Source organism: Chelonoidis abingdonii, chromosome 11 (assembly GCF_003597395.2).
Source record: "Chelonoidis abingdonii isolate Lonesome George chromosome 11, CheloAbing_2.0, whole genome shotgun sequence".
Lineage (NCBI taxonomy): Eukaryota > Metazoa > Chordata > Testudines > Testudinidae > Chelonoidis > Chelonoidis abingdonii.
In genome coordinates this window covers 44,218,897-44,246,671 of record NC_133779.1, presented here as the reverse complement: position 1 = coordinate 44,246,671, position 27,775 = coordinate 44,218,897, and the positions used below count along the sequence as shown (strand labels likewise).

The following is a 27,775-nucleotide window of genomic DNA, read 5'->3' as shown; positions in this document are numbered from 1 at the left end:
CACGTTTGCTTTTTTTGCAACAGCATCACACTGTTGACTCATATTTCACTTGTGGTCCACTATAACCCCTAGATCCTTTTCTGCCATACTCCTTCCTAGACAGTCTCTTCCCATTCTGTATATGTAAAACTGATTGTTCCTTCCTAAGTGGAGCACTTTTCATTTGTCTTCAGTAAACGTCATCCTGTTTACGTCAGATCATTTCTCCAATTTGTCCAGACCATTTTGAATTATGACCCTGTCCTCCAAAGCAGCTGCAATCCCTCCCAGTTTGGTATCATCTGGGAACTTAACAAGTGTACTTTCTATGCCAATATCCAAGTTGTTGATGAAGATATTGCCCTGTGTGCCCTTCTAATGCCATAAAGAGTCCGGGATGAGAAACAGAGATTGAGCTAAGAAAACAGAACACTGCTGGCCCCACCCCCTCATTCAGGTCCTATTGGTATCCAGGAAGCGGGCGGGCAAAGCCCACTGCTAAAGGACCTCCCCCCAGCCTAAGGGAAGGATCCACAGGTCTGTGATACCAAATAAATACATGGGACAACTAATGAAAAAAACAGGATTGGGAGTGAGGTCAGAAGGGAACCTGATAGGGACACCGAGCAGAGAACCCCGGACAACGCCCACTGCTCCTCAAAGGACGCCGCCCAGAGGAACTCTGCCCCGATGCGTGAACGGACCGAGGAGCGGAAATAGCAGGAAATCCCATCGGCCAACCTCCTCTCCCCCCACTCATTCAGGTGCTAGGCAGCTGGCACCCACAAGCACCAGGAAGGATGAGGGGAGGGGCTCAGAAAAAGCCTTGATATTAATCTGACTGGCAGAGCCAAGCATCTCCCCTGGGGCTGGCTGGACAAGCTCCCACTCACTCTGCCCCTCCCTGCCAGCCATATGGGGCGGGGGAAGAGTCCCACCACTGCCCCAACAAGCTGCAGACCTGGTGGGAGAGGCTCCAGGCCCCTGAGCAGCAGGGGGAGCAGGGCTGCCAGAGCAATTTGTATAGCTGGGGTGCTGAGAGCCATTGAACCCAACAGTAAACCCACTTCAGGCCAGCGGGTGCGGCAGCCCCCCCGGACCCCTAGTTCCAGCACCTATGGGGAGGGGCAGCTGCCCCCCTGGCTGGGCACCCGGCAGCCGTATCCCAGCACCTGTCTAACAGCGCCAGCCTCAGTGTGCCGGGCTGAGCAATGGGAGCAGCGGCGGGGGCCGATCCCGGGCCAGAAGCCGCCTCCTCCCCGCCGCACCTGCCCACGGACACGCGAGTCTGCGGGCAGCCCACGGTGAGAACCCAGGCGTCCGGGCATCCGCCCCCACCGGCTCCTCCGGCCACTCACCTGCGCGACCGGCCGGCGCCAGGATCCGGCAGCAGCGCCGGCTCCGCGGCCTCTCGCAAGCGCGGACTAGCGTGGACCGAGAGTCACATGACTGCGCGGTCACATGACCCTGCCAGCTGCGCCCAGAGGGGCCGAGCCGAGCCAGAACTGCCTGGGGCCGGGCCGGGCCGGGACTGTCCGGGGCCGAGCCGAGCCGGAACTGTCTGGGGCCGGGCCGAGCCGAGCCGAGCCAGAATTGCCTGGGGCTGGGCAGGGCAGCCTGGGCCGGGAGCTCCGCCAGCCCGTCACACCCGAGTTCCAGTGGCGCGGGGGCTCGGTCTAGCCTGTGGCCTGTCCCCACTGCTCTCCCCGGGGCGCAGAGGACACGGAGCACCGCAGCAGGTCCCCTCTCCCTGGGCTGCGGAGAACCACGGTGCTAGCTGGGGAAGTGCAGGGGCCCGGGAGCAAGTGGGGAGGCCAGAAGCCCTCCCACCCCCCATTGGTGCTGGCACCCTGTGCCCCCAGCAGCCCCTTCACTTATACTCAGGACCCTCAGTTCTGTGAGCGGCTCCCCCCTAGAGCTGAGAGATCCCTTTAGAAAGGCAGCAAGAGGTGGCAGAGGGCAAACTGAGGGCAGATGCCCACAGCCTGCCAGCAGAGACAGCAGGGTTCCTGCACCCTGGCCCCAGTCCTGCAGTGAGTCCCTGGCCTGTTGTGCAAGGGCCTGGAGAGTTATGTAAAGGTTGCTTATAACTCCACCAGCTGCCCTCTCACCCTCAGCTGAAGCAAACCAGCCCTTGCCCACCACCAGGGTCAGAGACCATCTCAGGTCTGCCTGGTCCTCAATGCCCAACTCTCCCCTGTCCCCATGCCCAACTTTGCCTGGCATGGATTTTCTCTCTGTGGCACATGCACTCAGCCCACTGCCTGCACCTGCAGTTCCCCTCAGATGCCTCTTTCCCCCCATTCCCAGCAGCCTATGCTGCCCCCCTCCATCCCCCCACAATCAGCTGAGCAGTTTCCCCAGGGAGTGTGGAAGCTGCTGCTTGTAGCCCAGTCCAGTCTGGTGGAGTGTCTCAGCTGCACAGTGAGGGAAGCACTCTCTCTTTTGGCTCATGGTAGCTCCTGCCCACCCACAGCTGGGGAAGCAGAGCCCAGGACCAAGGCTCCTAAGAAGCAGCCCAATCCTCCAGCCAAAAGCTAGAGTGGGGCTGGAGCTGGAGCTGGGAGGGACTGGCCTCCTCCAACGCATGTGTGCACCGAACAGATCCACCCACCGCGTGCAGGCTCATAGAATGCAGGACAGGCCGGGCCCTTCAAAAGTCACCTAGTCCAGGCCCCTGCCCGGAGGTAGGAGTAAGTATTATCTAACCCAGTCCTGACAGGTTTGTCTAACCTGTTCTTAAAAACCTCCAGTGAGTGTGATTCCACAATCACCCTAGGTCATTTGATCCAGTGTTTGACTCAATGCACACACCTCCACACACACAGCCCTCACACCTTGTGCCCAGACGCACACCTCCACCCACGCGGCCCTCACAGGCCGTGCCCAGACACACACCTCCACCCGCACGACCCTCACAGGCCGTGCCCAGATGCATACCTCCCCCCACACCTTGTGCCCGGACGCACACCTCCACACACACAGCCCTCACACCTTGTGCCCAGACGCACACCTCCACCCACGCAGCCCTCACACCTTGTGCCCAGATGCACACCTCCCCCCACGCGGCCCTCACAGGCCGTGCCCAGATGCACACCTCCCCCCACACGACCCTCACACCTTGTGCCCAGACGCACACCTCCACCCACACGGCCCTCACAGGCCGTGCCCAGACGCACACCTCCACCCACACGGCCCTCACAGGCCGTGGCCTAACGCACACCTCCCCCCGCACAGCCCTCACATGCCTCCATACACAGATGCACCCCCCCGCCCCGACACCTGCAATGACCAGATACACCCCCCCCACACACAGACACACAGACAATGCCAGAATGGGACCATTGTCCCTGTCCCACAGAGAGGTATGTTTTCTTTCTCATGACAGATTAGCGAGGGCCCCAGGGCTCCTTTCCCCACTCTCCTGGACTGAGCCAGAGCTCTTCCCAGCTGCAGAATGGAGGCAGCCAGTGCAGGTCCACGGCAGGCTGGCTAAACACCAGGCAGCCCAAGCTGGCTCCAAGGGGTGTATAACTTTATTTGGTTTCATGTATAAGTGTCAGTGCAGCTTAAAGCGCCTGCAGTGGAGACTCCCTGTAGGAGTTCCCAACATGCTTCCTGAGGTAAAAAAGTGCAACCCACACTCCCCTTGCCCACCCCCCCACCCCAGAATGGGGAGAGCTGCATCACGGCATGCAGCATACAAGCAAAGACAGCGGCTGGCGGGAGAGGAGAAAAAGGCTGCCAGAGCCCAGGGATGGGGACTCAGTGCACAGAGGGCTTTGGTTCTGCCCCTAAAGCTGGTGGGGCTGATTGATCCCAGCTCCCAAGCTGGGCCTTGGTCGTGCCCTGGCCATAGCCCCGTTCTCAAGCCACAGCTCTGCCGTAAGATCCAGGCCCACAGCTCAGGCCAGCCCAGGATGGGGAGATGAGACGAGCTGGAGCAGGCAACAAAAAGGAAGGTCATGCTCTAGAGGAAGGGGCTGCAGCCTGCGCTCAGGGGCTGTGGACTTGCCAGAAGAGGAGGGCAGTTGTAGGGAAGCCCAGCTTGGTCTGCCCGGCCTCTCCTTTGCCCACTCCAGAAAGGGGTGCATAGCATCTAAGGGGAGCAGGACTGAGTTGGGCTCAATCTCCCTGGCACAGACGGCGAGCATTCCCTGAAGGCAGGGGCCACATGAGGCCCAGGCCTGTCGTGAGAGGACATCACCGGGCACATTGAGCCCAGCTTCCTCACCATGGGAACCATGTTAGCATCTAAACCAGCAGACTGCAGAGCAGGAGGCAGGACCAGGCTCAGACCCTGCTCTTGGGTTATTACTACAAGGAGGGCCTGTATGGACATACACCCCCGACACACACAATGCACAATAGCCCTGTCCGATATACAGCAAGGGCTTAGCCCCAGGAACACCCCAAAGCACGCTGGCCTCTAAGAGTGAGCACGGGGGCAGGCACTGCCTCTTAGCACAAAGCAGGCTGTGTCCATGTTCCCCAGTCCCCAATGCAATCTACAGACTGCAGCACCTCCTCCTTCCCAGAGTCCCACACGGAGATCTGCCAAACCAGGCCACGATGCCCTGCCCCCTTGGCAATCTGCGTTTGTGTCCCCAGCTTGTGCTTTCTCCCACTGTCACCTGGCAGTGAGGAATGTCTGCAGGGAATGAGCCAGCCCATGGCCCCTCCCCAGCACTGGGGAAAAGGCCTGCCCCGGCTGCTTCCAGTTCTCGCTGTGGACCCCAGGCAGAGAGCCCGATGCTGGTGGAGACTCCCAGCTGGGCTGGGGTATGAGGGGGCAAGGCTGAGGGCACATGGCAGCTCCCCTCAGAGGATGCTCTCTTTGTAGACCCCGTTGAGGCTGTGCGGACGGCTGCGCTCCAGCCGGCGGGCAGACAGGAGGCGACGCAGCGAGGAGGTGGAGCTCAGGTCCCCACAGCTCTGCAAGTGAATCCCTTCTGGCAGCATGTGCTCTTCTGCCTGCCACGGGCTCCAGGGCACCTGGCAAGCCACAGAAACAAGGGCAAGGGTGAGGACAGCAGGAACCTCGCCACAAGAGCACATCCAGGAGAAGTTCTGCCAGGCAGAACGGCCCCCAGCGAGTGCTGGGATGCAGACTGGAGGGGTGGGGGCCGCCCCAAAGAGGAGCCCTGAGAACGCAGGGAGTAGGCATCTTCCCCCCAGTCACCCCTGAGCAGATAGAGGCCAGAGCCAGGAGGCAGCTGGCCCTGGCACGGGACAGTGAGAGCAGGCTGTGACTCAGCTAGGCAGCAAGCAGAGGTGGTACTTGCTGTCCCGGCCAGGAAGGCAGAGTAGCCTTGGGACTCCCCAGAGCAGTTCCCAGTGCACAAAGTCAAGAACAGCTTCAGGGAGCCAGGGAAGGATCAGAACTCTCCAGGAGAAGTAAAGAATCTCCTGGGCTTGGGCCCATCAGGTGTCGCACAGCGGCTTTAAGCTCCCAAAAGGGGCGAGCTGTGACCGAGCATCGTCCCAGGGACAGAGCTGCTCTGCACTAGGAGGAGAAGGTCAGTGCATAAAGTCTCAGCTCAGATGCCAAGATTGTGACCTAAAAGCTTCATCAGAGCAGGGAGCCTAACTGCAATCTGGGGAGATGGCTGCAGGATGAGGAACGTCAGCATGGGTGGCCCGGAAAGGAGAGTGCAGGGGAAGAGGGCTGGTGACATGCGGCAAAGGTCTGCACTGGGCCCACAAGCTGCAATTACAGACCAACCAAGCCCCAGGAGTTCCTGGAGACTGTTACCCAATGCAGGCTGGGTCCTTCCAGAGCCTCCTGCACTGAGCAATGCAGGCAGCACCTCACCGACCTCCACTAGCTTGGGAGCAGGGAAGGGTCATGGGCGCCTTTTTACAAGTGGGAAACAGAGGCCAAAATGGGACTGAGTCAGTGGCAAAGGCAGGAGCACTGAAGGACTCAGGAGTCCCCTGCTCCGAGACAGGCCCTGGACCACAGGGACACTGAGCTCCAGACTGCAGAGCCACATCCTGGCCCTACACATCCTACTGATGTGGGACCCATCCCCTCTCCTAGCTGTAGCCGCTATTGCTTCCTCCATGAAGCCCAGGCGGGAACCGACAGAGAGAAACAAGCAGGCCCCCAGCTCCTCCAGAACAAGGGGCAAATGCTCCCGAAGCCCAGGGCACGCAGAAGCCCCTGAGAAGCCCTGCTCAGAGAAAAGGGAGCAGGACCGGCTCTACCATTTTTGCCACCCCAAGTAAAACTTCCAGGACTGCCACTGCCTGAACTGCCTAAGCGTCCCCCAAAACCCCCAAAACAAACGTTCAGACTGCCGCCGCCCGAACTGCAAAAAAGCCCCCCAGACTGTGCTGCCCCAAGAATGGATAGGATGCCACACCAGGCACATGCTTGCTCTGCTGGTGGCTGGAGCCAGCCCTGAAAGGGAGGGGCAGCTGAGAGCTCCAAGACAATGGGCAGGTCTTTGCAGGGGCTATGGCAGCCTGAGGGGCAATGTGGCCTGGGGGAGAACATACAGAGGGTCACGTCCCTCTCATGAGCTCACTGTTGGGCACCCAACCAGACAAGCATAGAGAAAGGCTGGGATAATCAAGGGTTAATAGGCTGACTCTGCAGCAAGTGGCTTCAGGACGCCATCGCCCAGCAAGCAGGAACCTGGGAGTGCCCAGCCAGGCAGACTTCCCAGGGAAGGGCAAGTGCAGGGGAGGCCGAGGTAGACAGGACTGGTCCTGGAAATGCCTGTAGGGGACAATCCAGGCCTGGGCCCAGGGGGATGGGCAGCATGGGGCCTGCTGGGGCTTCTCAGCAGCCCTGCACGCAGAGCGTGGCCAACACAGAGCCCCTACCTGTTTGTGGCCCTGGGAGCCATGCCCAGCCATCTCCACACCAGACACCAGGCTGCGCTTGGATCTCTGCAGGAATCTGGCCACCAGCCCCCGGGTACCACGACAAACCTTCAGATCCCCCAGGGAGCGTGTTGCTGCCTTTGACAGCCGCTGTGTCACCTTCTTGGGCACTGACAGCTTGTTCTTCCTGGCAGAGGCGGCCCGGAGGAGCTGGGGCGAGTCGCAGTGCGAGAGCCGGAACAGGCAGGCTTCAGAGCACAGTCCTGTAAGGAGACTGGCCAGTGAGAGCCGCGGCCGCAGGGGAACACGGTGGGGAGGGGAGAAAGCACAGGTCCCATGGGTCCCCAGAGGCTGTGGCCTAGGGGCCCAGGTTGCAATGCACTCCGTGGGGGTGAAGGGCCTTCCTATTGATCCAGCCTCCCCCAGCAGGGGATGCTCTAGGGAGCAGGGCAGGAGCATTGGTTGTGGGGGAGCTCCAGGCTACTCTGCTCCCAGCCTCTCCTGGAAGGGGCACTACAGCACACTGCAGCCACTTCCAAGTAAAGGCGGTCACTCGTCAGGCCCCCAGTGATTTCCAGCCCATCCCCCAGGTCTTATGTCGGACACTCATCCTAAGCCTGACTCGGCCCTGACCTGTGTCTGCAGAAGAATTGGATGCATCATCCTCCAGCGCTTTGGTGTAAAGCAGATCCCTCAAGTCAACTGGAAGGAGAAAGAAAGACAGTGGTAAATACTCAGGCTCTGCCCTCCTCCTGCCCCAATCCCATCACATAACCATGCATCAACCCATCAGCTGTGTGCACCCGTTCCCTCGCACAAGCACTGTGCATGGGCCTGCCATCACACACTCCAGCCCCTGCATGGGCCAGTGGCACCCACCCACTGCCAGGTGTGCACCAGTCCCCTGGCATGAGCTGCATATCAATCTGTGCACCAATTCCACTCTGTGCCTGCAAACTGCACTCACCCAACCTATCAGTGACCACTGACCAGGAACCCCCGGAACACCCCTTGGTCCGTCCCCCACCCCAAGTGCGTGAGTGAAAACAGACTGACACATGGGCACCCACATCAGCCCTGCTCCCCCTGCAATTCCCACCTACCAGGATCACCGGCAACAGCAATGCCGGGGTCGCTGTGCGACCGCACGAGCGGCCGTTGGCTCAGGCCCCGGGCTGGGCCCAGCAGGCAGGATGTCTCACTGTTGCGTCGCTGATGGCCGCGGTGCCCGTGGTCTGGGTACAGGGGCCCGGTGGAGCTGGTGCCCTGATGCCCTGGCAGCAAGGTCTTGCCCTTGAGTCGCACCTCAGGGAAGCAGGGCCCAGCGCAGCGAGCCAGCCCTTCCAGACGATTGCAGCTGTGGGTGATGGCCCCGCCTGGCTCCAGGAGCCCCTCGTAACTGGGATCAGGGGTGGAGCAGGAGTAAGAGCGCTCCCCCCGCACCCGGGGCCGGGGTATATCCTCGAAGGGGCCCTGCAGGCCCAGCGTGGGGCTGTGGGGATGGTGGCCACACTGCACACAGTCCACGCTCAGGCAGTAGTCTGCGCGGCTGCGCTGGATGGAGCGGAAGAGGACGTAGTCCACAGAGCGGATGGAGCCCTGGAGCTCCAGCAGGCAGGAGTCCTCCGAGGGGCTGCTGTCGCCGGGGATGTCGATGATCTCGGACATGACCGGGGAGCCACTATCCATGGACACTGCAAGGCATGCAGGCAGAGCGGGATGCACAGGGCTCTCTGGGAGGGATCAGAGCACGTCCCCAGGGTACCTGCCTTGGGAACTCCAAGCTCCACCCCTACTGGGCACATGCCACTGTCCTTCCACCCAGCCAACAGGCACAGTGCACCCATTCGGTGCTCACTAGGACTTTGCCCCCACCTCTCCAGCCCCTAGCTCCCACCCAGTCATGGGCAGACGTGGGCACAGGCAGCTCCCTTCTCCCAGGACCCTGCCCCCAGCTGCTGCCCAAGAACCGTTACCTTCCTCACTGAGCACGATGGAGGGGACGTGGTCGCAGGTGCAGCCGTGCGACGGATCCATGAGCTGCAAATCAAACAGCGTGGCCTGCAGAGTGCGCAGAATCACGTCACATTACAGAACCATATGCAGGCCGTATGGGCAGGGAGATGCTGCGCACTAGGCTCTCCCCCCAGCCAGTGCTCCTGCCCCCCAACCCCCCAACGCCCCCTGCTAGGAGAGGCTGGCACTGGCATAGCCAGGAGCTCCCCCCAGCCAGTGCTCCTGCCCTGCCCCCCCTACAGCACCCGCTGCTGGGAGAGGCCAGGGCTGGCGTAGCCGGGAGTTCCTCCCAGCCAGTGCTCCTCCCCTGCCCCCCCCTACAGCACCCCCTGCTGGGAGAGGCTGGCACTGGCGCAGCCGGGAGCTCCCCCCAGCCAGTGCTCCTGCCCCCCAAGACCCCCTGCTGGGAGAGGCCGGGGCTGGCGTAGCTCTGATAGATATTGCAAAATGTAGGCAGTGTGCTGTGGCCAGGTTGGCCCCAGGAGGTTACAGAGACAGGGCAAGTGAGATAGGCTGCTACCTCAACACCCTACCCCGGTCTCTCTAGCACCACAGTGCAGTCAGCAATAGGCTGAGGAGACGGCAGTAAGAACGTGCCACTCACACCCTGGGCCTCAGCGTCTGGGTCCCCTGGAATCCGTTACGGTTAGAACACAAGAACGGCCGTACCGGGTCAGACCAAAGGTCCATCTATCCCAGAATCCTGTCTTCCGACAGTGGCTAATGCCAGGTGCCCCAGAGGGAGTGAAGCTAACAGGCAATGATCAGGTGATCTCTCTCCTGCCATCCATCTCCACCCTGTGACAAACAGAGGCTAGGGACACCATTCCTTACCCAGCCTGGCTAATAGTCATTTATGGACTTAACCTCTATGAATTTATCCAATTCTCTTTTAAACGCTGTTATAGTCCTAGCCTAGTCCTGCATCCCCTCACCCAACCCAGCTCTGGCTTCTCCCTCACTCACTCTTCACTTTGTGGTTTGACCTGGGGCACCCTGAGCCTTTGGTGAGAGGACTGGGCCAGGCACCACCTGCTCCTCACCAGCCCCACCTCTTTGCACGATGGCCCAGCGCTGGGCCTGGCCAAGCCAAGAGCCCCTGGGCTCCTTACCTGGCTGACTGCCCGGAGTCCCATGACAGTCTCATAGGATGGGGGGAAGTCGGTGGGGTAGAGAGGCACGGGGCTGTCCATGGAGCCATTATAGGTGATGCTGTGGGTCCACATGGGAAAGGTGCATCAGCCACAGTGGGGCACCAAACCTCCCATGGAAACAGCCTAGTGGGGTCCAGGCTGAACCCTGCCTGGAGTTACCCCTGGGTCCCCCCCAAGCCCTGCCCTGGCCTCCCCCTCCCTACCTCTGCCCCCAACCCCAGCATGGCTCCACCCCTGCTCCCAACTGCCTCAGACTTCCCTGTCCCCCAGTTCCACCTCAGGCTCTCTCCTCACTGCCCTCCCCCACCCTGCCCTGTGCTCCTGCTGATCCTGTGTGTCCCTGGGGTCCCCTCACCCACAACTCAGCAATGGGCTTCCCCTCCCTGCCTCAGAGCCCACCCCACTGCCCTCCCCTCCAGGGTGTCAGTACCTCTGGGCATCGGTCTCGGAGCTGCAGGCGTACTCCGGCGGATAGTATGGGGGCGGTGGCACCGGAGGCACAAACTCCTCCAAGTCCATCATGTTCTGCAGGAAGGGGTCTCGGGGCGATGTGCACTCCAGGGTCACCGAACTGGAACGCTGCGGGGCCAGCTGCAGGGAGAAGGGAGTGAGGGGGAGCCTGCCACCACCCCAGGACAGGTGCCTAGGTTGGGGACAGGACACATCCCCTTCCCCTGCTGTTGGCCCTACTCACCCAGAGAGGTGTCGGGGGAGCAGCTCCAGTGCCCCCTACTCCGAGTCCCTGCACATTGCACCACTGCAAATTCCAAGGAGCTGCTGCTTGCGTCCCTGGGGACAGGCAAAGCATGGGGATCATGGGCAGGGGACACCCCTGCCCCCCAGGGGGGAAGGAGATTGGAGGGCAGGATCCAGTCCCCGCCAGGTTCTCTCCAGCATCCCCAGGCCTGACCCTCCAACCCCAAGCTCCTGGATTCCTGTGGAGTGGAATTCTCTGGGAGAGGAGCCGCAGGCCAGGCTAGGACTCACCACATGGATAATGTCCAGGGAGAAGATCTGGATGCAGCACATGACAGCTGAGAGCGTGCAGACAATGGTGGAGAAGATGGTTAGGCCACAAACACTGAATAGAAGATCCTGGGACAGAGGAGAGGTGGGAATGAGTCCCAGAGATGCTGTTCAGAGTGTGCGTAGGCTCTGTGCAGAAAGCAGAGAGCTCCCCCTGACACCAAGCTGCCTACCCCAGTGCAGAGAGCTGCCCCCAATGCAGAAAGCATAGAAAGGACCTCCCAGATACAAGCCACCCAGAGAACAGCCCCACCACAGACCCCAGCACCCTCCACCCCAGTGGAGAGAGCCCTGATCAGGCTCCAAGCCCCCCACCCCCGGCCTCCCCACAGAGAACCCCTGCAGACTGCAAGCCTCCCCACCTGCCCAGTGCAGCCAGCCCAGTTACCTTCAGAGCCATGCGGACGCTCCGGCAGTCAGGGTTGGGGAACATGGTCAGTGTCTCGCCCTGTCTGCTGCAGGCGGGTCCCATGGATGGGTACTCAGAAAGGGCCTGGCAGCAGACACAGGAGTCCTTCTCCTGGAGGGAGGAGACACCCAAAGCGAGTACACTTGTCAGTTTTGGTTGGATGTATTATTGGAGGTTTTGTCATATGGCATAATCTTTAATTAAAATTAATCTTTAATTCCTGGAGGGTTGGCAACCCTCAGAGTGAGGAATGGCCAAGTCCCAAGGGCCCAGACACAAGGAATCCTGCCACTGCCAGTAGGTCCCCGGGAGACCCAGCCAATAGGTCCCTTCCACAAGAGCCAGCCCCAAGAAGGGTCCCAGCCTAGCCTCCCTTCATGCAGCTGGGATACTGCCCCTCCCTCTCATGGCCCATTGCCCTGCTCCAGGCACTCCGCTTGGCCACAGGCATTGATCTGCAGCCTCCCCCAGGTGTGCCCACTCCCCAAAGGGCTATCACCCAGCCCTGGCTGCCCCAGCCCCAGGAGGCAGAGTTCCTCCAAGGGCTGGCCTGGGTCAGGCCTTACCCTAGTGCAGGCCTCCAAGGACTTCACCAGCTGAGCATTCTGACAGGAGAGGATGGAGCCGGCAAGGCTCAGCATGATGCCCAGCACGGAGAGCAGCGTGAAGAAGGTGATCTGCAGCCAGGACAGACAGAGGCCATGAGCTGGGCAAGCACATTAGGGGAGCGAGAGGCAACAGGCCAGCGTGCATGTTAGAAGACCGCACACGTGATACAGGCATGTGTGCGCAGGGGATTGCCTCTTCGCTCTGCCCTCCCCGTCCTGGTGCTGGGCAGGGGAGAAACAGGGGACTGTGGTGGCCCAAGACAGAAGCTGGGTGAGGGGCTGGGCCCTGCCCTGGGTCAGTGAGGACACCCACAGCCCACAAACAGGAGACACCTACCACCAGGGTAAAGGGCCGCTTCCAGGAGACAATGCCAACGAGCCCGGACAGCGCCAGCTGGGGGGACAGAAGCACAGGAATTACAGTGGGAAGGAGAGAGGAAGGGCAGGAGGTCTGAGACCCCCACAGCCACGAACCCTCCTCTGAGCCCTGCAGCCCCCAAAGCTGGTCCCAGAGGGACGGGCCAAGGCCGAGCCTCGGGAGTGGGGGCCATCCCGGGCAGCAGCAGCAAGGCCAACAGGCAGGAGCCAGAAGCTAAGGGAGCTTGAGGAAAGTGCTGATTCAGGGCACTCTGGAGAGCCCAGCAGGACCATGGCCAGGCATCCCCCAGGCAGGGGTCTGTGCTGCTGGAACAGGCAGGAGGGGTGGATCCAAGGTGAGCTGTGGGGAGGGGGTGTCAATTGTCTGGAACACAGAGCAAGGATCCAGGAGCTGCTGAAGGCGTCTCCCAGCTCCTGTAGGCCTGCAGCCCCATTGATAAGCCAGGGACCATCCTGAAGCCCTGGGACTGTAAGGGGATAATAAAGGCTGTTGCACACCGGGCCAGGGAGGGCTACGGCTGATGGCCTCGGAGATGGGGAAGTTGCAGTAGCACCATGAGGGCAGTGAGCTGGCCTGGAAGAAGTACAGTGGGAAGCCAGTTCAGGGGGATCTGCCCCAAGGCCAAATTCCCAGCCCTGCCACTACCCAATCTGGGTGCCTTGGACCAAGAAGAGCAGGGCAAATGCATTGCTGAGAAGTATTTTGGAAACTCTCCTAGCCAACAAAAGCTAGAGGGGAGGAGTCTTCCCTCCCCCTTCCCCTAGCCACACAGCAGTTCACTCCCACTGACTCCCCAACCAGACCCCAGAAAAGCCAGCAGCACACACAATTGGCCACCCAAGGCCTGGGCCAGCACTTCTGAGCTGCTTGGGCACTCCCCAGTTTCCCTGGAGATGGCAGCTACTTGTCTGTGAGAACCAGGAGACTCACCAAGAAGCCGGCCCAGGAGGGACAGGAGTGCCGGACCTTGGTGGAGGGCGTGATGGTAGCTGCCACAAGGCTGAAGGTGATGACGAGGATGCCCAGGATGACCTGAATGAAGCCCAGCACCAGCAGGATCTGCAGCCAGGTCCGTTGCACTCGGAGATGGGTGAGGCTGCGGGAGGAGCGGCCAGTCAGGGAATGGCTGGAGTCGCTGGGAGATGGCATGACTCGTTTCCAGGTCAGGAAAAGCAGCCAGGACCAGATCAAGCAACACTTGCTTTTCTGGCTGAAATCTGTGCAGTTTTTGTTCCGTTCTCTCTGTTCCTACTGCTCTGAGCTGGCCACGGGCCACCCCATCTACCCTGGGGCTGGGAGTGGGGATTCTGGATCAGGCGGGATTGGGGACCCTGCTTTCTGACTTTGTGGTTCACTGTACCAGCCTCAAGCACTTTGGCAAGGCCAGTCTGGATCCAATTCTTCTCAGTCACAGAACAAGCTGCCCTGGGATCCCCTGTCTCAGCATCCTGCCCGGGGCGGGGAACATCTGGCTCAATACTCCTCACCCGATACAGAACATCTTCTCAGGACCTGGGTGTCTCACTGTCTTCTGCCATCCCTGAAAGCAGCTCCAAGGACTGCATGGAGCTGAGGCTGGAGGCACCCAGAGTCAGATCTGCAGGTGAATGTTTTGCTCCATAAAGACACAGAGACGTGATGGGAGCTGCCCTCTCCAGGCCAGGGCTCTGAAACCAGAGGAGACACTGGAAAAGGGGAGCAGCCAGGCTTGATGGGATAGAAGTGTCTCATCCACCCTCCCAATTGGGTTTAGGAGCATCCTCAAATCCAGCTGTCTCCCCAGGGAGTTTGGAGGCGGTCACAGACCAGCTAGGGACCACTGAGTTCGCCTCTCTCCCAGCGAGGGGTTCTCAGGCAACATTCACGCTCCCAGCTCCAGAGACTTTCCCCAGCTTCCACTACCGAACACAGGCTAAAAATGGACCACTCTTCCCCGAGCTGAGTGCTCCGGCTCGATGCTCACCAGATAGCCTTGCTCAGCAGGGATTTGCCCTGCTACCATCCCCACTCCCTCAGGCCTAGGGACTGAGCTGGGTTCACTTGACTTGAATGCTGGGATGGTGTTTCAATCCCCAAACACCCCTTATGTTGACATCTCTGCAGCAGCCAAACAAAAGGAGGGAGAGGAGGGGATACCCAGCAAACAGGAATCCTGCCAGGCAGAGCTGAGCATAGAGTCAATTAAATGTTATCCATAAAAGTGTGGGGTTCAAGACTCCTGCACCCAGCAGCTGCTGGCTACTGCCAGCCACGCCTTGGCCCTACTCCCGGGCGGTTTGCAGGGCGGGACAGGCCACTTCCCTCATGGCGAGTCCCCTATTAACCCATCTCCAGCAGGCAGGATGCTCAGGCGCCAGGCAAACAAAACTTAGTGGCTCCTAGAAGATTAAGGACCAGGCAGAATCCGCCCGAAGCCCATGGAGGAGCTTGGTGCGAAGAGGGAGGGAACAGCAGCCGCTCCAGGTGCTGACAGCGGGATGGGGAACGGCTCTGCCCTGCAGCCTCTGCCCAGGGCAGTTCCAAGGCAGGCTCCCGAGAAGCGAGGCCCGAGCTGCCCCCGAAGCTGCAGCGACGCGAGGGCTCTAGCGCCAGGGTCCCGGTCTCCGCAGCGCCAGCCGGGGTCGGTGCAGGGGGCGCGGGGCTCCCGGTCTCCCCAGCCGGGCGCCAGGGAAGGTGCAAGGCTGTGGGGAGCGGAGGGGGCTGGAACCCGCTTTTGCGCCTCGCCCCGCGCTGCAGCAGGCGCCGGCCGAGGGAGGAGCCGGGGAGTCTGCGCTGCCTCCGACTTGCATCGCTGCGGGATGCTCAGCACTGGGCTGATGCTGCGGGGAGGAGTGGGGCGAGGGGACACGCCCCTTCGCGCTGCACCTTGGGAGTTGTAGTCTCGGAAGGAGGAGCCACGAAGATGCGGCACCCAGATGTGAGCCACGGGCCCGGCCGGGGCCCTGCTCGGGCTAGGGAGCGACCACATGAGCATCAGGCTGCGCTGGCCAATGAGAACGCGGCCAGGCTTTAGGGGGGACCTGCTCCAGTTATGCCCAACACCTCCCCCCAGGCTGGGAGGGGGCCCGGTTCCAGCTGTGCCCACTGAACGCCGCTTCCCCCCGCCCACAGACACAGCTGGAACTGCCCCAACAAGTGGAAGAACCGCTGCAGCTTGGCTCTTGGGGAGAAGGAGACAGGCATTTCACACGGATGGGGGCTGGGTCAACAGGGAAAGGAATGAGCTGTGAGAGCAGTGCGGCCATTAAACACTCCCTTCCCTGCTTGCAGCCATAACCCCAGCAGCTCCCCTGGCCTCCCAGCCTAATGGAAATTCTTTCCTACCACAACTACAGCCCAGCTCCTACCCCGCTGAGCAGTACACTCAGCACTTAGGGGCACGATGGCCAGGGAGACTGTTCAGACAATGCGCTACCCCCGAGCCTGCAGGTGCTCTGCCCCAGCGAGGATAACATAGGATAGGTCTTCCTCCCAGGAAGAAAGTAGCAGAGGGAGATGGGCTGAAGGCTGCCAACAAAGGGGAGATCAGGTCCCCCTTCCCAGTGCTCCTGCCTCCCAAGGTGGAGCTTCCAGAGCACCCCTCACCAACCATTACACCCTGCAGGTTCCACCCCCCCTCTGCCCAGGGGATACTCAGCTCCACCAAGGGCAGCTCACAGAAACGTGTGACTCCCCAGCTAGCTGATGCCCTGTTCCCAGGAGAGGATGATGGACATGAAGCCAACACAGAAAGCCCTAGAGAACAAGGAGTTACACTTTATTATTTTAAATAAAATCAAAGCTGACTTTGCATTTGGCACAGGGGGGAAAAAAATCCACTACAGTTCTGGGGCAGGTGAATTGTGACCTGTAGTGTGGAAAGTCTCCATGCCAGCTGTCATCCTCTGCCTCTTGCATCCCCTGACAGCACAGGTCCCTAAGCACCCACCCCTCCAGAGACAGAAAGGAGGCAAAAGGAAACACATCCCTGCCCTTCTTACAACTGCCAGCAGCTGAGTTACAACTCCAGGGAAACCAGGGAGTGCTGAGGCCAGGCTGATGCACTGCAGGGATGCACAAATGTAGTGCTGGAAGGCAGCACTTGTGGGCAAGTCCCATCCATCTCCCCCTCCCCCTGAGGCAGGGTCGGGTAAACCTAGATCCCCCCACAGGTGTTCTTAAAAACCTCCAGTGACAGGGATTCCCCCACCTCCCTTGAGAGCCTAGTCCAGAACTCAAACCACCCTTCCAGTTTGATTAGACACTAAAAATGTTTTCCTAAGTCTCCCTGGCTACAGATTAAGTTCACTGCTTCTGCTGTGCTGGCCACCCCCAGCAAAGGCAAGAATTCAAATCAATAGTGCAACCTATTCTGCACCCAGCCCCCACTCTAGGGAAAGGGGCCACTGCCTCTGCCCTGGAGCCAGGGAGAGTCTTGCTTGCTGCCCCAGCACACTGGCAGGATAGGAGAGGGGGTGGCCACTACTACAGCAGTTAAGTGGCTTTTAGCTAGCAGTGGAGCCTGGAGAGACAGCACTAGGGAGTGGACAGAACATTAGAGCTGTTTCAAGCCAACCAAACCCAGCCCCCAGGGTGGGAATAGAGAGCTGTGCTTGCCCCACCCACAAGCCAACATGCTGTGAGATCTGCCCCCACCTCCCTCTCCATTGTTTGGCTTCCTCAGGACTGCCTGTGATGAGTGCTACGAGCCAGGGCAGGAATGACCCTATACATTGTTGACTCCTGCAGCATTGGGGGAGGAGGTGGGGAGGCAGGCAGCACTAGGAGAGAACACAGTGCCAGCAGAGTAGGACACTGGGCACTACGGAGCAGAGATGTGGGGATCCCTGGGGAAAGGATGCAGATGAAAGCTAGGAACAGGATCTCCTCCAGCTGATGCCCAGGGGCACTCAAGAATCATACAAAGAACAATCATGCTACATCAGCCAAGCCAGGCTATGCAAGATCCATAGCATCTCCCCCTCAAGAGGGGCCAGGGAAGCCAGGGCTATGGTGCCTGCTCTGCAACTTCCCCAATGACAGAGTAAACCTAGAGCCTCAGGCTTGACTCGGCCTCCTGGTACTACAGGGCAGGCAGCGCAGAGGCACAGGGAGCCCCAACACCCAGAGCAGTGGCTCAGGCCTCTCGTCTGTTAATCATGCGAGGAAGGAGTTCATCATAGGGCCCTAAGGCACGCGCTGGCCAAAGGCTGCAGCCACAGCACTGGGTGGGCAGCTGCAGGGCAGGGGACATAGGCCCAGGTTATTGGCACCAAAGTAACCTTCACTGCACATATGTACTAGATGGCAGCCCCAAAGCTGCTCCCCATTGTCACCTCAGTATCACACTGGGCCAACAGCCAACCAGCAAGCCGCCCCCACTGGGAGGTCACAGCCGCTGCAGCCACTGGAGGAACAGCATCTTTGACAGATAATGAGGTCCCACTTCAAAGGCAGTACAGTGAGAAACCTTCACCCATACCTAGCCCAGAGCCAGCTCCACCCTCACGGCCTTACCCCCTGAATGGACAGAGGGGAGGCTGAGACTAGGATACAAGTCTTCCCTCTCTGCACAGGAGCAGCAGGCTCTCTGGGTTAAGCAGGAAGTGATTTCATCGGTTGGGAGGGATCTAGGGATCTCAGGCCAACAGTGCAGCAGTGACCGGGAAGAACCAGGAAATGCAACATGCACAATTCCCACCTCACCCAAGCAGTCAGCGTTGGACATAGTGGGAACTGAAATGGGCAAGAGCCCCTTCCTGAGTGCAAAGGGAACCCCATCTTTCCCCACAGCCTCTGTCCACAGGGGTGGCACAAACCACAAGCAGCCTCCATCCATGAGGGAGGTGGTTAGAGCAGCAGAGTATCTGGGCATCCCTGCTTCCAAGCTGGGATGAGGCAGCCTCTGATTGGCCAAGGCCGACACAAAGGGACCCAATGAAAGTGCAACTTGGTTTCCTTTTCTTTAAAAATAGCCCATGTGAGAGTGATGGGGCCTTGGGCTTGGCCTGCCCCTACTGCGCCCGGAAGGCACTGCCCGCTGCCCCTGTTGCAGCATTGACTGCTGCCGTGCGCACCGCCTGGTTTGAGAAGACGCCCGCAGCAAACTCTTCCTGTGCCTTCTGGAAGCTGGCACCCGTCCGGCGGTACAGGGAGTGGATCTAGAAGAGAAACCCACGGTCAATGGGCACTGTACTTGGGCCCAGCACCCAAACTGGGACCCCAGCACTACTACAGACACTGAGCAGGCCACAGCAGAGGAGAGGGGGCACCCTAGTTAGAGTGCAATATCCCAGAATCTGGGCAGGCTCAGCCAGGCCCTGCAGAGCCCAGCAGGACCCACAGGGCTCCAGCATGTGCTCAAAGCCAGTTCTCTGCACCACAGGGACAGGAAAGCACTGGCTGGGATCCTGCCAGAAGGCCAAGACCCCACTCGGTACTCACCCTCTTCAGCATGATGATCCCCAACACGGCCACCACCGTGAAGAACACAGCCACCAGGATCATGATCACAGCAGCAGCCTGATTTTCCCTCAGCACACTCAGACTTACTATCCAGCCACTGCAATGAGAGAGAGAGGGCTGCCCACGCGCACAGACTCCCAGCCCCCTCCCCATGACAGGAGCACGCAGCAATCTTGCCCAGCACCCAGTCCTGCTGGAATGGACCAGCCAGCACAGCTGGGCCTCTGCATAAGGAACACAGGGCCAGGCCAGAGAAAGGAGAGCCAGCTCCTCTGGGCCTAGCACAGCCCCTACCTGAATCCCGAGCCTGGGATGCCAATGGCCTGCAGCACATACAGAATATCCTGGACGAAGAAGATGAAAAAGAACACAAAGAAGTTGAACGAGTTGTCGCTCCTGAGAAGCGGGAGAGAGAGAGGCTGGATTAGTTAGAGCATCCCTGCTCCCAGCGGAGACTCTCCCTCCACCCTCCAGCAGGGCCAGTGAACACAGGCCTGAGAAGCAACAGCCAGGTCCAGGAGGCACAGCCAGGCCTGTTCCTTTACCCCCCCAGGAAGCGCACAATTCAGTCACCCACAACTTGGGCACACTTCACTCTCTTGCAGGGTGGGTGGGGAGGTTCCTCCCTAATTCCCTAAGGCAGACACGATACGGGACCCCACCCCCTCCCGAGGAGGGGCCAGTGCTACTAGGGGAGCATGGAGATCTGGTACACTCCGATCATTATCCCCTTCTCCCATAGGAGTTTGGCTGCAAGGTCCACAGCCCAGAAGCCACAGAAGATTGAGGTGTCACCAGTGGTGACAGCCAGGCAGACCCACTGCAGCTATAGGACATCTCTGGTGCCCTGGTAAATAAATGGAGCTGCCCAAGAATCAGAGGCTCTATTGATTTGCCAGCCCCAGAACTCCCAGCAGGGACATACCGGAAGGCTTTGTACATTGGCCTGTACCAACACAGGAAGGAGCAGGGTGTGAAGAGGAGAACCCAGAGGATAGAGAGACCAAAGTGCGAACCAGTTGCGGGAATCACCCAGAACGAGGCCAGGGAGGCCAAGAAGTTCAGGAAGAGAGTCACGGTGCTGGCTAAGAGAAACAGCAGGTTAGGAAACCCCTGGGGCAGCAGAGCCTTAACCCGTGTGTCACACACACACCCCTCCTCAACAGCAAGATTCACCCCCTTTGGTCCCAGCACTGGGAATCAGGAATCCTGCGGCTCGAGGGGGCAAGGGAGTGCACCTCCCAGCCAACTCCCATATGCAGGGTATTCAGTCCCAGGCCCCATCCCCCTGAACACTGCAAAGTCTGTGCCTTCCCCTCCGACCCCCAACAACGTACAGGGATATTCACACCCCTCCAAACCCTCTCTTCTGCCCCCCACCCTGGTGCCCTTCTCCAGATGCTCACCCATCCAGAGGTAGTACATGGAGGAGACTGTTTTCTGGAACTCCATGGGGATCTCCACAGCGATGTCCTGGTAGAAGCAGGGCTTCATGGGGCAGAAGGAGGGCAACGGAGGCCAGTTGTTTTGTCTGACTGTGAAGCAAAGCAGAAAGGATGAAACCAGAGTGCAACCAGAGCAGTTCCCAGGAGGAGGGGAAGGCTACATGCGTGTGTGCGCGTGCTGCACTGGGCCAGGGAGTCTGGGCTGCTGACCTTCCCCTACCCTAGCTCTAGCACTTACTTGCAGCATTGCCCAAAGCTGCGTTCTGCAGCTCCCGCTCCCGCCTGTCCAGCTCCTCCGCCTTCCGGTTCAGCTCCTCCTGACGCTTCAGCAGCTCAGCTGTGGTGGCGGTTGCTGTCGATTCCTAACAGAGAGAGAAGGAGTGACAACTCAGCTACCGGGCCCCAGAACCAGCTGCTCCCAACCCCTCTCCAAACTGTGACTCAATTCCACCAGCCCCAACTGAGAGCACAGGAGTCAACCAACCCCATTGCCAGCATGCTGGCTTCCCTGCCCTGCACCCATCACCTGAGTTCCATAGGAGCTGTAGTTTTTGGACTCTGGGGGGCTTGGCTTCTTGGGGGGCTGCATGGCAGGGGCCGGTGGCTGGGGAACTTTGGTGACTGGTGGAGTCGGCTGAGCCCCTGGCTGGGGCTGGTAGGGAGGGGGTGGCTATTGGAGACATAAGAGAATAATTAGACATGGACACTGCTCACAGTCTTCTGCTTATATCTAGGAGGCAACAGGCAGGGAGCAGGGAAAGAGACAGCACAGGTCCAGAGTGTGTAGGATGGGAGCTGCTGACATTCAAATGCCCAGAGCTGGTGTCAAGCTTCCTGGAGTGGCGCATGAGCACCAACCTCATGGCAGATTGTTAAGAAGCAGGGCACTGAACCCAAACTGGGTGTCAGGTCTACACTTAGATTTCACCAGCCAAGTGTCAACTCCCCAGGCACTGTAAGAGACTGACCATGGAGTCACAGACAGTCCCTTTGGGCACTCTACTCCATCTTGCCACCTAGGCAAGCTTGCCTTTCTGACAGATGGTTCCTTACACCAAAAATCACAACAATATTCAGATTACTCCCAGCCCTGAAGGACCAGTCACTTATCCTAGCTCAACTGCACTTCAGATCTCACACTAAAGACACTTGTAGCCAGTCCTATAACTAACAAAAGATTAGTTAGAAATGAGAGTTATTTACAGGGTTAAAGCAGGTAAACAAACACAAATGAGTTAGGGTTTTAGGTTCCAAGAGGTGGTAGAAACTACTGTAATATGCAAGCAGCGTGTTCTTTAGGGTCAACCCAGGCTAAGTATCTGGGAATTCCTTGCTTATGCTTAGAAATCTTGCCCTCTCAAAGTCCAAGCAGCACAGTGAGAGAGTTTCTTGTTAGGGATTTTTATGTGCTTCCCCCAAGAGTTCAAGGTGATGGGATGAGTTCCCATGCAAGCCTCCTCTTCATGTGTGGAAAGCAATTAAAGTATTTGTTCTCTTCTGTTTCAGTGGGAAGCCACCATTTTACATTCATTAATGCTCCTTTCCTGTTTGATGACTTACACAATTACAGAGGATGAGAATGCAAATACTTAATACCACCTCATAACATGGGGTACAAATGTTCTAAGTGAGATTAATACATACAGCAACTTACAAATATTCCATAAAGTCTAAACACAAACATTCTTGTAAATTTAAGATTTTAACAAAACTAACACCCAGGCAAGCCCGACTGGTTTCCAGCTGTGCATCTGTCAGTGTTCACATGAGAGCTAGAGGCCTTGGCATGAGCTGGCACCGGGTCTGCCAGCTGGGCATCACAGCTGCTGCGCTATCAGCTGTTAACCCACACACAAGATGCCTCTCCATGCACATGTAGCAAGCCAGCCCAGCATGAGAGGCTGTAGGGGGCAGGAGGGCTCAGCTCACAGCAAGTGTGAGAAACCCAACACTATCCTCCCACCAAAACAAGAGCCCAGGGAGCCCCCTGTCCCCAAAAAACCCACACAAGCTGGCCAGTTGCCAAACAAGCCCCAGCTGAGAGGGATAGGCCACAGACTGGTGTCTGGGATGTAACCCAGGAGAAAGTGAGCATTTCCACGGACAGCCAGACCAATGCAGAGGACTAGAACCCTGTGGCCAGTGCAGGCTTCTCCCCAATGCACTACTCTCAGCGCCCAGAAGCTTCCTTACCCCTCTGTTATCGAACGGGTTGTACACATCCAGCGTCGCATACTCCATGCTGGGCTTGTGCTGCATCACAGCAGGATCCTGAAATGGAGCATGAACCTGCAGTCACTGAGATCAAACAGTGCTCCCATTCACCTGCTATACCCCAGGCCCTGCAGCAACCCACCAGCTCCCACTCCCAATGCTCAGGGCAACATCCCCCCCTAGCCCATGCAGAGGGCAGTCTCTCACCTAGGGCACTCCCTGGGCCCTGGCAGCCAGCACAGCTCATAAATTGATTCAATCCAAGGGGAAGCTCAGGAAGGCAGGAACTGGGACACAGTCAGAACTGCTCAGGCCAACATGGGCAGCACCGGTCCGATAGCACCACCATGCAGAATGGTGCAAACCCCACAATAGAGCAGTTCTCCCTGGACCCCACTAAGGGACCTGTTTGGGAGTTAGAAGGGCTGAACGACATGTACAATTCTCTCATCTAGTATTTTAAGCAGATACACACAGAGGGAACACAGCACCCAGCAACAGACTGACTTCCCAGCAGGTCTTGGGCGCAGAATTCCCAGAAAGCCTCCACCAGCTCCCAAGGGCTTTGCTGGCAGCCAGGCAGACAATGCATCAGCCCTGGAAGGCCAACAGCCAGCTCCAGTGCTCCTACATGGCTCTGGGCATCCAGCATGAGAGGCGGATGCTGGAGCACAGCCCTGGCTTGTGGAGGGCAATAGCAGCGCAGGGGCGACAGGGAAGCAGCTGGGGCAACTTAAGGACCGCAGAGCAACAGGAAGCAGGGACCATCTCGCCCCCTTCCCCCGCTCAGCCTAGGGGAAGAGCTCGGCTCCCTCCCTGGGAAACCGCACGAGCCGCTCTCCTGCGCGTACAGCCCCGAGGATCCAGGGGAGCAACCGCCCTGCCAGAGCCGGGCCCGGCTCTGCACGAGCCGCTCTCCTGCGCGCACAGCCCCTCCCCGGGTCTGTCTGCTGAGCCGCGCGGAGACAGGAAGTTGCCCCCAGCCCCCGCCGCGGCTGCCGATGACGTGCATTGGGACGGGAAGCGCTGCCGGGGTCCCCGCCGGCCCCGCCCCGCGCACCTGGAAGGGGTTCTCGGGCTCCCCGAAGGGGTTCGCCCCGTTCTGGGCCATGCCGGGCTCCGGCCACGCGACCCCAGCCTCAGCCTCAGCCACTGAGTCCGCTGCCCCCGCTCCCCCCGCCTGACCGACGCTTATTGGCTACCGCCCCACGTACGTCATCGGCGCTGCCCACATTGCGGGCGGGAACTCCGCACCCGAGGCCCTTGAGGCATGATCACGCGCGGCGGCGGCGTGTGCGCATGAGTAGGGCTAGAGCCACCGCGCTGCATGCTGGGACGTGGAGTTTCTGCAGCCCTTGAACTCACGCTGCCTGACGGGAATGTCTCTGGGCCTTGTCCGCAATGCAGGCTGGGAGCTGTAGTTTCCAGGGTGACACACCCAACAGAAGTGGGGGGTCAGGCAGCAGGTGCCATTTTGTCTTCCTTCCTCTTCAGTGAGCGAGGCCTTGCCTGCCCCCCACCCTAGCGCGGCCGGCGCTGAGCAGGGCCGGGGCAGCTGCAGGCACAGGGCCTGGTTACCTCTCCTGCACATCAAACCCAGGCCCAGTCAGTGCCTGGCCAGCTCAGAGCCACCCTTACGGGAGGGAGCCTGTGAGGGACTCCCCCACCTCAGGGCTTGGTGCCACCTGGGCCAGGGCTGCTAGGCCCCTTGCTGCCATAGGCTGAGCAAGTTTGAAGAGGGAGCCAGGAAACAACACTTGATTTGTAAAGAGGATGCAAGTGTGTTTAATTCAGAGTGCAGAAGCAGCAACTCCCGGTCCAGAGAAACTTACACCCACCGGCAAGCAAGGAACATGGCATCAGAATAAACGCTCTGGCTGACAGACTGAGGGCAGGACTGGCCCTAGGCCTTTTGCCCTTTCCTGGCTTTCATAGGATGGGTGGTTTCCGACAAGCTATTCTATGTGAGCATCCCAGGGCACTGGACTCGGATTCATTAATCACCATGACTTGCCATCCATCGTGAAAGCCACCACAACCCCAGGCCTGCAGTCTCTGAAATTTTACACAATTACAGAGGAGCTACAAAATGTTCAGGCGCACATGCAAGTGACCTGAATACTCCCCCAAGAACCCCAGCTCACAAGCGTGTCCAAACACAAGTGCTGTATCTTGTAATTCACCATGCTTGGCATAAGCTCATCCATCCTTCTTTCAGAGAAGCCAAAGCAGTGAGAGGTTCAGGGCTTTACCAGGAGATGGTGTGGTCGGGAGGTGAGGCATAAGAGAGTAGAGGTCACCCTGCAACTTCTAGGGTGATCCCACTTCCACACTTCTCATTCCAAAAAGATACTGTAGTTAAAGTGGAGGATGGATTCCCACACCCCAGGGAGAGATGGTTCATGGAACAGAAGCAGATGTTGCATCAGAGGAGCAGCCCAACTCCCAACTGAACTCCACTAACCTATAGTCCCCCAAGAGGGCGAGAACAGCAATTCTTACACAGGGCAGGGAGCACAGCAGAGTCTGGACTGAGCAGCGAAATTGGGCTACTGTGCCCCCGCTGCTGGTTTGTTCATATGATAGGACACCGCAGCCCCAGCCACATGGACTGCACTGTGCTCTCTGCTGTTTTTTTCAGGGAGCTGAGATCCATAGCACTGAGGCCAGAGATGCAGGAGTCAAATTCGGGGGTGTCCTGAGGCCTCACCACAGGCACATGGTCCTGCAGCATTTTCACCTTCCCCCCAATGACCTCCAGCTGCTTCTTATCCACCTTGTTCTGAAGAGGAAACAGAAAGGAGAAAGATGTTAGTATGAGGACTCATGCGTGGAGCCACCCAGCTGGTACCATGAGCTGGGCCCTCCCCCAACACAACTGTCCATCCAAGATAACAGGTCACTTGATCCTAAGGAAGTATCACAGCCTTACCGTATAAACAGGTTTTTCCCTCTTCCTAAATTAAATAGGGTATTTTGCAATTATCTGCACCCCATGGGCAAGTGAACAGCCCCAGAGCTGGAGTAGGTCTGCCCAGCAGCATATGGGGCTAGGACCTGACGAATGGGTGCAACCAAATAGGCAAAGTTATGAGACTCTAATCCTAAGCTTCCCTGGGGAGCTAAGTCTCCTCTTCCCCAGGCCTGTTGAATTGGCTCCCCCTTACCTTGGGAAGCTGGTACTTCTCTCTGATGTGGGTTCTGATGGCTGCACGCTCAGCCTCTCTCTGAGCATAGACCACGTCCCCTGAGTTGGAAAGAACTGTGTCAGCAAGCTGCTTCTCCCAATCAGAACAGGGTGGTGGGTATAATGGGTTTCACTGGGCTGGAGGAACCTTGGGACGGAGAACTGCACTCTCTCATGGACTTACCATCCTACGCAGCCCTCTGTGGGCCATACTCTGTATTCACTGAGGAACATCACACACAGAAGATGACTATACAGATAGGTCTGTCATTAAAGGGTTCTCCTCAATATGTGGGAGGACCCCATCAGATCCAAGCAGGGCCTAGAACATCTCATTGAGCCAGGCATGGTGAGGTGGCCAGTTGCTCTTATTTCTTATCCTGGGTCCTCTGGTTCTGTTCTGCTGGACCCTTTATGCAGCATCCCAATGCCTGGCAGTCCGTGTCCTCAGGAAAGACAGCAGAGATGCAGCACTGCAGCTGTTTCACTGGGGCCCTGAAAGCAGACCTCACTACAGATTCCATAGGTGCGAGTTGGAGAGAAGAGGTGAGCAGAGAGGCTGGAGCAGAGGCAGCAAGGACAGCAGCAGTCAGTGCTGTGCAAGGTGCAGAGACAGACCTCAGATAGTGGAACAGGCCATCCGTGCTGAAAAGGAACAACAACATCCAAGCAATTTTCTCTGAGATCATTCCTGTCTCACGAGCAAAGGAAAACAGAAAGCAGAAGATTCTGGAAGTGAATTGCAGGCTAGGTAAGTAGCATGGAGTGGAGGAGTTTTGTCAAACATTGGCCCCCCTTTACTGGGGAGAGGTGGATGTATAGTTTGGATAGCCTTTGCCTGGGCAGAAGGGGGACCAATCTCCTAAAGGACAGGTTGGGCAGACACCTCAAGTGGGGTTTAAACTAATAGTAAAAGTGGAGGGTAAAAGAGGAAGATATGAGCACTCGGCACAAAATTGAGATGTTGAGAACAACATTAGTCAAGGAACCTAAGGACATGGGGAGAAGAAATTCTTAAATTGCCTATATGTCAGTGCTAGAAGCCTGGGTAACAAATGAAATAATTGGAATTGGTCATTTATAATTTGCATGTGTGTGACTGGAATGTTAAAAATCAATGGTTGTAACCTATTTAGGAAGGATCAAGTGGGCAAAAAGAGAGAGAGAATGGCACTCTGTGCCAAAAATTGCACTGCCTGTTTCTGATTCACTGATAACTAAGAAGAAAATTATCTTGAATGTTTACAGCTCAGTGTCCTAACAGATAAAGCACAAAATGGAGTAGTAGCTACAGATCACCAAATTCCAGGGTAGCCATCTCCTTAGCCATCTACCTAGGATGTGTAGGAAAAAAAGAAAAAAAAAAAAGATCATGGGGGACTTCAATTTGAGTTAAAGATGCTGGAGATCTCATGCTGGCAGTATTAAAACAAGCTTGAAATTTCTAAATTTTATCAATAATTATTTATTAATAATTTCCTGTTTCAAAAAGTGTTGCAGTCAACATGTAGGAATTCTTTATTAGTCCCTGTCCTAACAAATAGAGGAACAAATTAATTAACAGTAGCTTAGGTACAAGTAAAAGCAACAGAGTCCTGTTGCACCTTATAGACTAACAGACGTATTGCAGCATGAGCTTTCATGGGTGAATACCCACTTCGTCGGATGCACTCTTTGCTGCTTTTACAGATCCAGACTAACACGGCTACCCCTCTGATACTTAGGTACAAGTGATCATGACTTGGTCACATTTATATTGTCCAACAGAATAAAGTCCACACCTATAACATATATGTCTTGTGCTTTAAAAGGGTAGATTTCACAACGCTAAAAACAGTTTCGAGCCAAGTTAGCTGGAAGAGAGAATTTAGTCAGAAAATGTGATTGATAATTAGGAATAATTTAAGAACAACATATAATAGATGCCCAAGAAGCCAAAATCCAACAATTGAGGAAGAAGGCAGTGCTGGGTAAAAAACCAGCCTGGTTTACAGGGAAAGTGAAAGCACGTATAAATGTGTGTATATATATATATATATATATATAACAAACGGAAGAAAGGCAAAATTGATAGTAATTA

The 27,775-nt window shown here is 57.8% G+C and overlaps 4 protein-coding genes across 14 annotated transcripts in view; all 4 read right to left on the bottom strand.

Moving 5' to 3' along the window:
* Positions 1–1,432, bottom strand: part of GBA1 (glucosylceramidase beta 1) — a 12,075-nt gene extending 10,643 nt beyond the window's left edge. For 4 of the 8 annotated variants that reach the window (XM_032767149.2, XM_032767150.2, XM_032767145.2 and 1 more), the window contains exon 1: positions 1,338–1,426. The gene's annotated coding sequence lies outside the window, so the exon portion shown is untranslated. Of the gene's footprint in view, positions 1–1,337 lie in introns of all 8 variants that reach the window. The other 4 variants (XM_032767146.2, XM_075070996.1, XM_075070994.1 and 1 more) reach the window with 3 other exon arrangements.
* Positions 1,433–3,497: 2,065 nt separating this feature from the next.
* ENTREP3 (endosomal transmembrane epsin interactor 3) lies at positions 3,498–15,215 on the bottom strand. Its single transcript, XM_032767155.2, has 12 exons — positions 13,336–15,215; positions 12,364–12,420; positions 11,985–12,095; positions 11,398–11,529; positions 10,971–11,078; positions 10,414–10,574; positions 9,942–10,041; positions 8,790–8,874; positions 7,917–8,507; positions 7,447–7,515; positions 6,814–7,076; positions 3,498–4,974 (listed from the first exon to the last, which is right to left on the bottom strand). The coding sequence occupies exons 1-12, from the start codon at positions 13,552–13,554 to the stop codon at positions 4,801–4,803; spliced, it is 2,070 nt and encodes a 689-aa protein (XP_032623046.1). The 5' UTR covers positions 13,555–15,215; the 3' UTR covers positions 3,498–4,800.
* A 923-nt stretch (positions 15,216–16,138) lies between these two features.
* SCAMP3 (secretory carrier membrane protein 3) lies at positions 16,139–23,805 on the bottom strand. Of its 4 annotated transcripts, none has more exons than XM_075070993.1 (9): positions 23,723–23,805; positions 22,488–22,565; positions 20,821–20,964; positions 20,533–20,656; positions 20,256–20,384; positions 19,775–19,934; positions 19,144–19,245; positions 18,829–18,946; positions 16,139–18,545 (listed from the first exon to the last, which is right to left on the bottom strand). In XM_075070993.1, exons 2-9 carry the CDS (start codon positions 22,551–22,553, stop codon positions 18,399–18,401), a joined length of 990 nt encoding a protein of 329 aa, XP_074927094.1. In that variant the 5' UTR covers positions 22,554–22,565; positions 23,723–23,805; the 3' UTR covers positions 16,139–18,398. The 4 variants fall into 4 exon arrangements, with proteins under 4 accessions (XP_074927094.1, XP_032623050.1, XP_032623052.1 ...); XM_032767159.2 differs by lacking the exon at positions 23,723–23,805 and adding an exon at positions 23,569–23,716; XM_032767161.2 differs by lacking the exon at positions 23,723–23,805 and adding an exon at positions 23,593–23,629 and having other exon boundaries at positions 22,488–22,568.
* Positions 23,806–24,030: 225 nt separating this feature from the next.
* On the bottom strand, positions 24,031–27,209 carry LOC116817247 (uncharacterized). The gene is made up of 3 exons (XM_032767164.2): positions 26,069–27,209; positions 25,676–25,764; positions 24,031–25,290 (listed from the first exon to the last, which is right to left on the bottom strand). The coding sequence occupies exons 1-3, from the start codon at positions 26,382–26,384 to the stop codon at positions 25,084–25,086; spliced, it is 612 nt and encodes a 203-aa protein (XP_032623055.1). The 5' UTR covers positions 26,385–27,209; the 3' UTR covers positions 24,031–25,083.
* Between the last annotated feature and the right edge of the window lie 566 nt (positions 27,210–27,775).